Raw genomic sequence first — 14,858 nt, 5'->3', positions numbered from 1 at the left:
TCATAACTTATTGATCATATAATTTGTGTAGTAGAAATGGAAGTGCAACATACATAGAGACAGAAAAAACTCTTCCAGAAGTTAACCTTTATTGGTCAAAATAATATTCAATAGCTTTTATAGACTATTCCATAGCTTTTCAAGATCACAAATATAGGGCAAGACACAAATATACAGATAGGTCTACAAGAACACTGAAACTGCCATGCACATGTAAAAGTCAAACTTTTAGGCTGTAGTGATACAGTATTTTTCATTATTTTACTTGTATATATTGTATGACATAGAAAAAATGAAGTGCAATGGACAATACGAAATCCTGTGCAATAGCTCTGAAGCAAAAAAAGCTTCATGTTAAAAAAACATTTAGGTGAAGTCACTATTATCATATAATGATGATTCACCACAAGAGACGGTGCTTGTTTGTCCTGAAAATAACAATTGCAAGCTAGCATATTAAAACCCAGGCCCACACAACACTTCCTTTATTTGCTCTTGTCCTCTGAATCCCCTGCATCATGACTTCCCTTTTTATATTTCTTTTCCCTTGTAATTTTACATGGGAACAAGTTTTTCTTTTTCCCCCTTTTTTTACAATAGATATTTGTCATCTTTATAATTTAACATTTCACAAGTTTAATTGACTCTTAATGATTATAACAATCCTTCATAAACAATTTAAATGGTAAAATAATGCAGGTGACATGAGGAGGGCATGTTTGCAGTCCATTTCACATTCTCATTTAGCAGATTCACTTTACAGATCGCAAAAGGGACCAGTGACCCCCTACTTTTTCACACCCTTGGTTCCAGAACTATTTTTCCCACTTATTTTCTCCACAGGCCTTCTAGAAATTTCAATCAAAACTACAAACTTTCAACTGAAGCAAAAAAAAAGAAAAGGTATCTTGTGTATTTTATGAGGGAATTAATTACTCATCACATGAAGCGTTGTGAAAGATGTAAATAAATAATAAATAATAACACACAATGGTATTATATTAAATGATTGGCAATGAGTCATCGATGATGAATTGTGGATGAAAACCCAAAATTTGGCAATTAAATGTGTTTTTTTTATTGACATCGCACAGACTTAGGTTATCACTCAACCTTCCAGAGCTAAGTAAGTCTGTCTTGAAAGATTTATAGGCTATATTGTACGTCCATTTCCTTATGGAGAAAATGAATGTGATTTTTACTTCCAGAAACCCACTGTGCTCAATTACAAAGCTTTTTGTAGTGTCTGTGGTTATTCCAGAGCCTCGCTTTACAACTTCCAGGAAGCTGCTCCTTCATCCACCATTCAAGCAATACAGTAGGATCTTACATCTGCTTTCAGTTACACTGCACTGCAGCGATTTGGTTCAAACATTTCCAATTTCCATTTTCCAATGTGGAAACTCACATTCTTCTGGAATCTCTTCCTCCATTGAGATTAATTGCGCTCTTCACTGAGTTCTGGAAGGAGCTGATCTCCCACCGCCGGAATGTGCTCCCCCTAAGGTCACTGCGGCCGGTGGTTAAGCGGTAGATCTTTCTGAGGACGGCCCGGCGTAGAAGAATATAAACCCAAGGGTCCAGAATCTGGTTCCAGGAGGCCAGGCGCACTCCCATTACCATTAAAGTCCTGTAGGTTTCCAGATCACCCCCCATAGAGCCTCTGTACGAGCGGATGACTGACATCAGACCGAAGATCTGTCAGAAAAACAGAGGAAGTTAGTTGTAGACCAAGCAATATAAAGTCATGCTATATGACAGCAAAAAAAAAAAAAAAAAGCTAGAGGACGACTGCATCGCTCAGAGGTATATAGGTAGAACAGTAGACAGATAGACAGACAGACAGACAAATAGATTGATAGATAGATAGAAAAATGAATAGATATATAGATAGATAGATAGATAGATAGATAGATAGATAGATAGATAGATAGATAGATAGACAGACAGACAGACGGACAGACAGACAGACAGACAGACAGACAGACAGACAGACAGATAGAAGGATAGATCTATAGAAAAATAGATAGATATAAAGATAGATTGACAGACAGACAGATAGATAGATAGATAGATAGATAGATAGATAGATAGATAGATAGATAGATAGATAGATAGATAGATAGATAGATAGATAGATAGATAGACAGACAGACAGACAGATAGATAGATAGATAGATAGATAGATAGATAGATAGATAGATAGATAGATAGATAGATAGATAGATAGATAGATAGATAGATATAAAGATAGATATAAAGATAGATATAAAGATAGATAGATAGATAGATAGAAAGATAGATAGATAGAAATAGAAAAATAGATAGATTTAAAGACAGACAGACAGACAGATAGATAGATAGATAGATAGATAGATAGATAGATAGATAGATAGATAGATAGATAGATAGATTTAAAGACAGACAGATAGATAGATAGATAGATAGATAGATAGATAGATAGATAGATAGATAGATAGATAGATAGATAGATAGATAGATAGATAGATAGATAGATAGATAGATAGAAAATAGATAGATATAAAGATAGATATAAAGATAGATAGATAGATAGATAGATAGATAGAAAGATAGATAGAAATAGAAAAATAGATAGATTTAAAGACAGACAGACAGACAGACAGACAGACAGATAGATAGATAGATAGATAGATAGATAGATAGATAGATAGATAGATAGATAGATAGATAGATAGATAGATAGATAGATAGATAGATATAAAGATAGATAGATAGAAATAGAAAATAGATACACCACTGTAGTATTCTGAGAAAATATCAGTTACTTACTTGGGATAATCTAATTAAATTCAAAAACATCTGTTTAATTTATAAAATCAGACATGGTCTAGCACCTCCTCCACTATGTGATTTTATACATTGCAGATCTAGTGAGGTTAGGGTAACCAGAGGGGCAGTGAGGGAAGACTGCATTATTCCCCGGAGAAAAACAGCTTTTGGTCAGTCTGTTTTCTCCGTAAGTGCAGCGCAGCAATGGAACACAGTGCCCGAAAACATCAGAGAGTCTTTGTCACTCTTTTCATTCAAAAAGAATGCAAAAAAATGGCTTGTAGAGAGCCAAACTTGTGGTCACTAATGCTTTCTGTGTGCACTTAAACATTATATATTTATTTATTTTATATGAATTGTATATTATTGTATTTTTGTGATTTTATACCTGTGGTTATTTTTAAGGTTGCCTTTTTTACACCTGGCTGGGGGACTACCGATGAAAATTAGCACTTCTGAGCTAACTCGGGTACATTTACATTGTTTCAATGTTGATTAATGTACACTGTCCCCTTTCAAATAAAGAGAAATAAAAAAATAAATAAAAAAATAAAAAAAATAAAAAAAGATAGATTTAAAGACAGACAGACAGACAGACATACAGATAGATATATATATATACATATAGATAGATAGATAGATATAAATACAGATAGATAGAAATAGAAAATAGATAGATTTAAACACAGACAGACAGACAGATAGATAGATAGATAGATAGATAGATAGATAGATAGATAGATAGATAGATAGATAGATAGATAGATAGATAGATAGATAGATAGAAAAATAGATCGATCTAAAGATAGATAGATAGAAATAGAAAAATAGATAGATTTAAAGACAGACAGACAGACAGACAGATAGATAGATAGATAGATAGATAGATAGATAGATAGATAGATAGATAGATAGATAGATAGATAGATGGATAGATAGATAGATAGAAAGATAGATAGATAGATAGATAGATAGATAGATAGATAGATAGATAGATAGATAGATAGATAGATAGATAGATAGATAGATAGAAAAATAGATCGATCTAAAGATAGATAGATAGAAATAGAAAAATAGATAGATTTAAAGACAGACAGACAGACAGACAGACAGATAGATAGATAGATAGATAGATAGATAGATAGATAGATAGATAGATAGATAGATAGATAGATAGATAGATACGTAGATAGATAGATAGATAGATAGATAGATAGATAGATAGATAGATAGATAGATAGATAGATAGATAGATAGATAGATAGAAAGATAGATAGATAGATAGATAGATAGATAGATAGATAGATAGATAGATAGATAGATAGATAGATAGATAGATAGAAAAATAGGTCGATCTAAAGATAGATAGATAGAAATAGAAAAATAGATAGATTTAAAGACAGACAGACAGACAGACAGACAGACAGACAGATAGATAGATAGATAGATAGATAGATAGATAGATAGATAGATAGATAGATAGATAGATAGATACGTAGATAGATAGATAGATAGATAGATAGATAGATAGATAGATAGATAGATAGATAGATAGATAGATAGATAGATAGATAGATAGATAGATAGATAGTTTCTGTATTACTTCTGTGCGATAATTCATATCTGTTGCTTTGCCCTGATAAGTTGTAATGATACAACTGGATAAAACTCACCAGCAGAGGGCTCCAGCAGATGCAAGAAGTGACCATAATGCCCACCAGCTGTGTCACCATCTCAATGTCATGCGATTTAGCTGATCTGCGCTGGCACTTCTTCCTGCGGACACGGGCGATCACCAGCGTCATCACGCTGATGGTGTTGCAAATCAGTGCCACGGCCAGCGAGGCCAGTCCCAGTCCAGAAAAGAGCAGCACAAACACCATGTCTGTGAGGGTCGGGGGTGTTTCGTCTGCGATGCTTGTATTGCCTAACACTTTAATGAAGCACCAGGTCCATGGGTACTGGTAGGTATATGAGCCCAGCCGAAAGAAGGGCAGTAGTGCTACTGTTAAAGCCAAAAACCATATCATCACCAGCACCACCTTAGTGCGTGCAGTGCAAACCACGCGGGCATGCAGGAGAGGCTGCGTCACACCCATGCACCGCTCGACAGCCATGCCACACCCGAGAAACAGCGGGCACAGGCCGAAGAACACCATGCTGCCGCCCAAGAAATGGCAGGTGGCATCAGGATGGTTACAAATTCCCCCGGCAGTGTAGAGGCGCAGAACCAGGGCACCTGGAATAACATGACCGGCAAGGTCCGTTGCCACCAGACAACTGGCAAACAGCAGGAACGTGGCTTTTGAGCGCTTCCGCAGGCGAGCGTACGCTTTAGCCAGGATGACCAGAGCTATGATGTTGGACACGATGCCCAGTGTCATTGACAGGCCCGCTGCCGTGGGGTTGGTTGTGGAGTTCAGGTTTTCCTTGCAGCGCAGCGGTTCCACCACAAACATCTGCTGCGTCTGATTGCTGAGCGCCACATCCAACACGTCTGAACTGTTGCAGTGTTTGATGGCTAACATCTCCAGGCTATCGGGCGAGCACCACTGACCTTAGAGACTCATAGCTAAAGAGAAAAGAGGAAAGAAGAGTAAAGCTGAGATTATAAGATGCAAACAAGCTTGGTAACACTTTATTTTAGGTTGATGTATGTTACTACATGTTACTATAGAAATAACTAACTAACTAACTAACCCTAAACCAAACCGTATAACTCTATTGATTATAGGGTTACACTTTATTTTACGTTTTCATTGTTACAGTGTATTTATATTTTTAAGTACTGAGTAGTAATAATTTCCAACATGTACTTACTAAAGGGTTAGGGCAGGATTAGGTTTTGGTTGAGGGTTCATTTTGCATTGTATTATGCATAATTTACTGTTATTACTATAGCAAACATGTAACATGTAACAAGGACACTGTGAAATAAAGTGTTACAAATAAAGTATAACCATTATCTTCATTAGCAGACGTGCAGCAAAAAATGTAAAAATAGTGATGTACTGGGTATTTTGGCCACAAAGCTCAGCTATTTGGAACAATTTAATCATTTAACAAGCAAGTGATTACATGCCTTCCTGTTTATGCTGTCACCCCCCCTTATTTACACACAAACATTAATTGAGGGGAGTTATGTCCAGAGGTCTGAAGTTATACACTGGCACCCTTTAGAAAACTTTAGTGAATAGGAACATTGTGTTTCACAATTTCCTCTTTAGGGTACATGAGAAAGCAAAAATGAGTGCACAAATTTCAACACTTCTGGCCATTTACCACAATAATGTACAGTAACGACAACTAAACAACTGTTTGGAGATACAGTGATGGCGAAAATATAAGTGATATTAAACACTGTAAAAAAAATGGTCAGGCAAAGTAAAAATGTGCTTCAAGTAGTCTAAACCAATGAACAGTTTTTTAAATCAAAAATATTATTTAATGTCTAAATTAAACTCATTACATTACACCAAAGTATTTAAATGGATCAGATCAGGTATATTAATATACATAGGCTACACACACAAAAAACATATTAATACAATAGCCTACATGAAATTGAATTGCAACGGTTCAGGACACAGTACCAGTCATAAGTCTAAATTTTAGCTTGGAGTTCTTTTTCTGCTATTTTAATATTTTATATATAGCAATAAGGAAGAATCAATGCTTATTTGCTCATTTCAGTTTAAAAGGAGAGAAATATTTACCATTTGAGACGCGTTTCAGATTATCCAAAGCAGCATCACTCCACCTGAACATCTTTAACAACACAGGCGGAATATTAAACAAACAGTCCTTGAAACAGTCCTTGAGAATCGAAAGGCGATATCAGGCTCCCATCATCCATTTAGTCTGGAGAGTATTAATACTTCTTCATGAGGGGGAAAAACTTATTCCTATACGAATAAAAGTGTCTTTGTAGTCTTAATAAAAATATTCAGTGGTATTAATGATATTGTAGACTCTATAGTCTGAGAAAAGTCCAATGTAAGTAAATTAAAACACACAGAGATCCGCGCGATGTGTGGAGTGACCCGCGCGCGCTGCGGTATTTATAGCGCTCAGTGCGCGAGCGAGACTCACTGCTAATGAAGCGTCACTGTGTCTCACGGTTTTTGTGGCGTTATGGGTGCATGGAACATTTTTAAGCATTATGAGCGCGCACGGTATGTTTACCCATCAACTATTAGTTGATAACCAATAACCATATTCTTTTTAGGAAGGCAGCACACTACTTTTTAGGCACCATTGGCGCCTTGCAGTAGTGTTGGACATCATGACGCAGGTAGGCAGTTCACAAGGTTTTGAGACACTACGCTTGGCAAGTCAATGGACAGGGCGCCATGGACATGTCAACTGAAAATAGTGTTAAATGTGAAATCAATAACATCTCTTTTTTAGGCTACTCGTTATATTTTAGTTCTCGTTGTTTGATTTCCAACCTCATTTTCCATGAACTGGATCAAAGTCTGACCTCCTGTCGGATAATAATGACAGTCCAATGTTTCCAGTTAAATGAGCGTTTCCCAAAAAGTCTTAGATCTGACAGGTCTGGAATATGAGACCAGATTCACAAAACATTGAAGTTCTTCTTTAAGAATGCTCTTTTTTCTTGAGATTGTTCATTATTCCTAAAATGTCTTACTGTAAGTCACAGTCATTTTTTAAAAATGTTTCTAGATAAGCCATTTGTCACGGTCACCACGTCCTTAACTAAATTTCCCAGCATCCTCCTTGGCCCACACCTGCACCTGTCAACAATCTCCCTCGTTGTTGTTAAAACCACTCACTTTGTGTTCCCTCATTGTCTAGTTTCGTTTTTCCCTAGTGTGTGAAGCCTGAGGATATCACCCGCGATCATCTCCCACGTCCTTCTCCAGTGATCATCTCCGACTATCATCTCCCACTATCATCTCCCACATTCCTCTCCAGCGATCATCTCCAGCGTCTGTGTCCTGTGCTCTCCTCTCCCTTGTGTTGGCCAGATTCCTGTTTCGTCTACCCTTTCCCACCAAATAAACACCATCACCAGTTTGTCTGTCTCCGGGTCCTCTGTTTCTTTACACCATTGTTTGAATAAAGGCTTTTTAATTTTTTTTAAATACAATAGAAACCCAACCAAAGAGCACCTTGATGACTGAACAAAGGTCGTTATTGAGCAGCGCTCCAAGATGATTTCCTTGATTCTCATGAACTTCTTGGAATTATTCTTAAATTTCTTCTGTAAGTAGATTTACATGAATCTGGCCGCACTGATTCCACTTAAGGACCCTGAGGGAAGGAAGGAATAAATGTTAGAGGTAATTTTTACCATAAAAGAGCAATTCCTTGCAGATTTAAAAAGGATGTATACTAAACTTCTCGCACACATAAAGCCAAAAAGTGTCTAATTCTTGAAGAGTACAGCATTTGGCCATAACTGGAACAGGGCAATCAAGTGAACAACAAGTAACAACAGACCTTTCATTTTTTTCTTGGTACTGACCTTTTTTCCCAACCAACCTAATTTGGCACTAAATGGAAAAGCACAGCAAATACCACCCCGTCACGACTGAAAGGGTTGGTCGCTTTTGCGTCATCTCTTTTAAACGTTCAGGGGAAAAAAATAAACACATGATGTCTGTCAGTGTTGAACAACTTTCTATAAAAATAAACTTGCACAATGCAGAACAGCTTGGTTATAAAATGCAAGAAATTAAAATTTATATATAACATACACCAATTTCCAAATACATTGTGTTGCTTCCATCAGGGTTGTGTTTGATGGACATGAACTATAGCCCGTGTTTATGAAGAACATGACCCAGAGAGGTGGTTACAAAATTTAAAATGCATGCAAGAAATGTCTGGTCACTGTCAGATCAACACGTTATTTCTCTAGGATCTCAACACGAGTTCCAAGTCATCTGGCGCACATCAAGCAATTGTTTTTTCACCATAGGCAATTCTCATGGAAAAGATTGCAGGATCACCTTGGTCTGTGATAATGGATCATGCAGCAGAATTTGATTTCCCACCATTCCTGCAGGCTTTCCGGAATGAGATCTGCATAAAGATGTGGTTTAAATAACAATATATAGTTCTAATGTTCTCCTGAAACAACAGAAGATTACAAAACAATCCTAAAAAAAACATATATTTATTGCCCTTTGTTCCAGGAAGAAAACTCAATCGAGGCATTTCAGGGAGTTCTTAAACTGTGCTTGATATTTTATGTAAACATAACTGAGGACTCCTAGGCTATGAAAGAGCAACTTCGGAGCAATACAACAATACAATCATCTGGGTTTTGAACATGCACATGCATTTAAGTTTGCAAAAAAATTGAAACACTAACTTGAATTTGATCCTTTACTTTGACTTAAATTTCTGAACATCTTTCTACAGTTTGCTAACATGAGGCATTTGCTGAGGCTTTCGTTGTCCTGATTAACTGGACCACATCTTCATACCACAAAACTGCAGGCCATTACCCAAGCACTTTTCTCTGGTCATTATGTGTGTGAAATCTATCTTAGAGTCCAATTTATCCACTATAAATATAGAGGGGAAATAAAAGCAGATGAACAGGGCTTGGACAAATGTGCAACAATTCGGTACTTTGTAACCTAAACCTATTCAAGCATGGTCAATTACATGTTTCACACATACAAGGACATTTAGCAGGCACTTTTGTCCGAAGCAAGTGTCACAACATTTATTACCGAGTGAATCCCCCTGGAGCAACCTGAGGTGATGTGTTTTGCACAGTGGTGACTGTGGAAATTGAACCAGCAATCTTTCTGAGTACCAGCCCTGGGCTTTAACCAATATACCACATCTTCAGGGATTTTTTTCCGTTTTCGCTAAAAGCTGTAAATGGACTAAGTACTGCAGTGACTAATGACTTCATTGGTCTCCAGTGAGGAATCTCTGACAGAGACAAATGTTCTTTAGCAGCTATCACGATGTCATTGGCTTTTAGCCCCACAAAATACACCTCTGGGGATATTTCCGCTCATCCATTTATCTTATGAGAGGAAATAGTCAGATATTAAAGGGAAGCACAATTCGGAAATTACAGAAAACATTTTAAAAGTAAACTTGACTTTTAAACTTTCTATAAAAAGCAGTATAAAAGCTGTCACTGGGGATGAACCGTTTCATAAGACACACCTTTTTAAAAAAAATGTACCTTATCGTGATTTTTTTTTTACCTTATTCTTATAAATTGTGCGGTTTAGTCCAAATTTTCCTGAAGAGACATGATTGCTTTATATGATGAACAGATTTAATTTAGGCTTTTATTCGCATATAAACATTGATCAGGGAACATAATGTTAAACATACTGAACCATACAAGCTTGATATGTGAGAACAAACCTCATTATTAACACAGAGAATTAACCTAATTGGTTCTTGCTGAAGGTCAAACGTGCTGCGTAACACGAGAAAAAAAGTATTGGTTCTTGCGGAAACTCGAATATGCTGCGCAACACGAGAACGAACCTCATTGGTTCTTGATGAAGCTGAAACGTGCTGCGTAACACGAGAAAAAAACCTTATTGGTTCTTGCACATCAAGCAAGCATGCTTTAGCTTCTGTATACCATAAAAAAAGTGTGCGTTGATGAATGTTGATATGTGAATAAAAGCATAGATTAAATCTGTTCCTCATAGAAAGCAACCGTGTCTCTTCAGAGAATTTGGACTTGACCGCTCAATTCATATGAATTATTTTAACGATATCTTTACTTTTTGAAGAGCCAAAGTGGTAGTTGTGCGGACTGTCAAAGGAAGGACAGAAATCTCTCAGATTTCTTAAAAAAAGAACTTAATCTATGTTGTGAAGATGAACGAAAGTCTTACAGGTTTGGAACGAAATGAGGGTGAGTACATTTTTGAGTGAACTAACCCTTAAGATGACACACTATGTTCTATGTCCTCATTCATTTTTTATGTTCATCTGTAAGAGTTGTTTAGGCTGTTTTATATTTGCATTTTGTTTAAAATCTTCCACTGTGTCACCGGCCCGCAACATCAAGCCATGCCCCCTTCACCCCCTGATAACATACTGTATGTTCCCGCAGTTATGTCATTTGCGGCAAAAACTTGCTGAATGATAGAGTAGTTGCTTACTAACCCAGTCATAGGAGCTCAAGTTTCCATGGTAAACTGATAACTCAATGCACATTTTCTTAGCAGTTTAATCACCAGACAAAATTTGTGAAATTAAGGAGAAAACTTAGTCAATAATTTTATCCCTTAAAATCAAAATCACGTTTGGAAAAAAAAATCTTCATGGCTTAAAATAGCTTGAATGTAACTCTACACCCTTGCCTCATTTAGTATATGCGGTTCTATGAATATGCAAATTAGCACCACCTCCACTCACTCACACCAGCTCAGAGATTCACTCGTTGACGGTTACATGTTGACCTGATTGGTTTCAAAATAGATTGTGACGTCTGAAACACCAGCGATTTCAAACCACCTTTTTGAGACGGTCTTTGGTTCACTGCAGTTTTAAGGAGAAAATACTCAATGGTGTTGACATGCATTTGTACATGGTTTGTCTTAAAGCATATAAAAAACACCACATAGACATATAAACAACATTAAAAGCTTGATTTTCACCACATGGAGACTTTAAAAGTATTCAGAAACAAAGTTTTAAAGTAAAGTTAAATCAGTCATTGATTTATGAATGATAGTGATGCTGTCAAAACATTTAAGATTTGGATTGAGATGGACAGGAATGGACGAGAAACTGAATTGACAGACTCAAAAGTGCTATAAAAACGTCTCAGGTTACTATTGTAACCATAGTTCCCTGAGAACAGGGAACGAGACGATGCGTCCATCGACGCCATGGGAACGCCCCCAGCGTGACTGCGTCTGAAGCATCTATGTCAACTAGTCCAATGGAAAGAATGAGCGTCACGGGCGGGTGACGTCATGACCAGGATATGATAAAAGCACATCCGGTGCAAACCGGCATTAGCTTCGAAAATTGCCGAAGCAAGCCGATCACAGGGATGCAGGAAGTATGGCAGGGTGACGCATCGTCTCGTTCCCTGTTCTCAGGGAACTATGGTTACAATAGTAACCTGAGACGTTCCCTTACGAAGGGAACTCAACGATGCGTCCATCGACGCCATGGGAACGAGAATACCCAAAGCGCCAGAATTCCAAGTACCTGAGTGTCAGTCTGTTGTAACTAAGCACTAAGCACCTGAGAACCTGGGGCAGCATCCAGGTCCAAGCTGTAAAACCTCATGAATGTGAGCGGTGAGGACCAGCCCGCCGCATCCCAAACGTCTTGGAGAGAACTCCAGATAATACGCTTAGAAGCCATACTCCTAGTGGAATGAGCCCTGACCACCAAATGGTTGGCCAGAAGACTCACAAGCAAGAAGAATAGTCTCGACTATCTATATGCTCAATAGGTTGGATTTTCTCGACAGAGAAGTCCGATGAACATAAGTGTCCAGTGCTCGCACTGGCACAAGAGGTTCAGCTTTTCCTGGTCCGAAAAATGGGGGAGGACAGAAACCTGCAGCACAATAGGCCTCGGAATAATGGTAGGCACCTTTGGAACATATCCATGTTTCGGGTAAGATTGCCTTGGCCATCCCGGTGCACTCAAGGCAGGTGGGGACCGAAAGGGCCTGAAGGTCTGACTCTTATAGGGACGAAATAGCTAGCAGAAAATAGTCTTAAAAGAAAGGAACTTCTCTGAGACCAAATCTAAGGGCTCGAAGGGAGCCCCAGATAGGCCTTCTAGAACTATTGCAAGGTCCCAAGCCAGCACCTTAGTGCAAGTTGCATGCCTCAGCCTCAAAGTGCCACGAAGGAAACGAGTGATCAGGGGGTCTCGACCCAAAAATGTACTACCCACCAGGGCGTGGAAAGCCGCAATGGCCGCCACACATATTATACCTTAAGCGTGGAAGGACATAGACCTGATACAAAGCGTTCTTGCAGAAACTCGAATACTGTGTTTACTGAACAGTTAACCGGATCCCACTGACGCTGGTAACACCAAGAAGTGAAAAACTCTCGAAATAGTGAATATAGTTTCCTCGTAGCGGGAGCTCTGGAGCTTAGAATGGTCTAAACAACCTCGGTTGAGAGACCACTCTCTATGAGTTGGGCCCCCTCAGAGGCCAAACCCACAGTTCCCAAATCCCCTGCCGGGGGTGCAATATTGCATCCCTTGCCTGAGACAGAAGGTCTCTCCTGATCGGGACCTCCAAGGGAGGTCCGTCGAGGAGAAAAATTAGGTCCGCAAACCAAATTCAGCTCGGCCAGGGTGGTGCTACTAAATAGGCTTATTCCATCCTGGCGGATTCACTCCAGAACTCCTGGGAGCAGAGCAACGGAGGGAAGTGCGTACAGACGTAGCCTCGGCCACGTCTGCACCATAGCATCCAGCCCCGAGGGGACTGGTTGAGTGAGGGATAACCAGAGTGGACAGTGCGTCGTATGCTGAGACGAGAACAAATCCACTTCTGCCTGGCCGTAAAACTCCCATATTTGCTCCACCGCCTCGGGGTGGAGTCCCCTGGCCTCAGCCCCTGCCTCGACAGGGTGTCTGCTCCAATATTCTGGCCCCCCCTGGAATATACACTGCCCTCAGACAGCGTAATTTCTTGAGGGACCAAAATAAGAGGCCACCAACGTGTTGTCTGTGGGTCAAGAACCAGAGTTTCCTCCATATAACCAAGGCGCGGGGATACTGCCGCGTGATCTTGATCGTAAGGAGTGGGTTTCCCCTCAGGGAGAACCCTCTGGTCCTGAGCCACCTCTGTAAAGGTCTCACGTACAGCAGGTCAAAGGGTATCACATTGGACGCTGCTGCCCTGAGGCCTAACAGTCACTGTTCCAGAACAACACATGATGGCCCCTCAGGTCTGGGAGGAGATGTCTCAACGCATTGAAGACGACCATCATCTCTAGGCAATTCATGTGCCAAGAGAGATGATGACTCCTCCACAAGCCCTGAGCTGAGCGGCCTTCCAATACCGCTCCCCAGCCGGTGAGGGAAGCATCTGTCGAGATCACAACTCGATGGCAAAGAGCTCCCAACACCGGACCCTGGGTTAAGAACCAGTGTTTCCTCCATATAACCAAGGTGGGGAGACACCGCCGCGTGATCTTGATCATACGAAGTGGGTTTCCCCTCGGGGAGAACCCTCTGGTCCTGAGCCACCACTGTAAAGGTCTCATGTACAGCAGGCCAAAAGTTATCCCGTTGGACGCTGCTGTCACAAGACCCAACAGTCTCTCTAACTGTTTTACAGTGCGTGACTGGCCTAGCCTCAGCTCTTTTGTGGCTGTTAGGATAGCAGCTACACGAACGGGCGACAGAGTGGCCCGCATCGTCACTGAATCCCATACCACACCAAGGAAAGTGGTTCTCTGTACTGGAGAAAGCACACTCTTCTTGGCATTGAGCCTCAACCCCAACATCTGCATAGGAGCGAGAACGACACCTCGGTGCCGAACCGCTAACTGTTCTGATTCCGCTAGAATCAGCCAGTCATCTATGCAATTCAGAATGCATATGCACTGCAGCCTGGCGGGGCCAGAGCTGCGTCCACACGCTTCGTGAATGTGCGGGGTGATAGAGCTAGACCGAAAGGAAGTGCCTGATACTGGTGTTCTTTGCCCCAAAGAAACCCTCAGGAACCTCCTGTGCTGAGGGAGGATGGAGATATGGAAGTATGCGTCTTTTAGATCTATCGTGACAAACCAGTCCTCGGATCTGATTTGAGTCACGATCTGTTTGAGTGTCAGCATTTTGGACTTGAGTTCCAGCACCAAACACTCCAACAGACGAAGATCTAGTATGTGACGCAGCTCTCCATCCTTTTTTGGAACAATGAGATAACGACTGTAAAGACCCGACGCAATGTCGGGTGAGTACACCTGCTCTATAGCTTTCTTTGCTAACAGGGCCTTTACCTCTTGCTCCATTACCAGAGCCTGCTCGGAATGCACTAACGTGAGCAACACCCCGTTGTAGCCTGGAGGACGAGAACCAAATCTGCCTCT

The 14,858-nt window shown here is 39.9% G+C and overlaps 1 protein-coding gene across 1 annotated transcript; it reads right to left on the bottom strand.

Moving 5' to 3' along the window:
- Nucleotides 1–72: 72 nt before the first annotated feature.
- On the bottom strand, nucleotides 73–7,701 carry ptger1b (prostaglandin E receptor 1b (subtype EP1)). The gene is made up of 3 exons (XM_077213625.1): nucleotides 6,528–7,701; nucleotides 4,485–5,383; nucleotides 73–1,698 (listed from the first exon to the last, which is right to left on the bottom strand). Exons 2-3 carry the CDS (start codon nucleotides 5,337–5,339, stop codon nucleotides 1,405–1,407), a joined length of 1,149 nt encoding a protein of 382 aa, XP_077069740.1. The 5' UTR covers nucleotides 5,340–5,383; nucleotides 6,528–7,701; the 3' UTR covers nucleotides 73–1,404.
- Nucleotides 7,702–14,858: the final 7,157 nt, after the last annotated feature.

Source organism: Siphateles boraxobius, unplaced genomic scaffold, assembly GCF_051911475.1.
Source record: "Siphateles boraxobius isolate OS27281-9 unplaced genomic scaffold, OSU_SipBor_1 66, whole genome shotgun sequence".
Classification (NCBI taxonomy): Eukaryota; Metazoa; Chordata; class Actinopteri; order Cypriniformes; family Leuciscidae; genus Siphateles; species Siphateles boraxobius.
Note: the sequence above shows the minus strand (reverse complement) of the source record. Positions and strands in the feature narration are given on the sequence as shown.

Bases quoted from the DNA above. Each gene is read 5' to 3' on its own strand.
- ptger1b (XM_077213625.1), bottom strand. From the start codon at position 5,339: ATGTTAGCCATCAAACACTGCAACAGTTCAGACGTGTTGGATGTGGCG. The intron at 1,699-4,484 runs GTGAGTTTTATC...TTTTTCTGACAG, and splicing joins TCTGCTGGAGCCCTCTGCTG to ATCTTCGGTCTGATGTCAGT.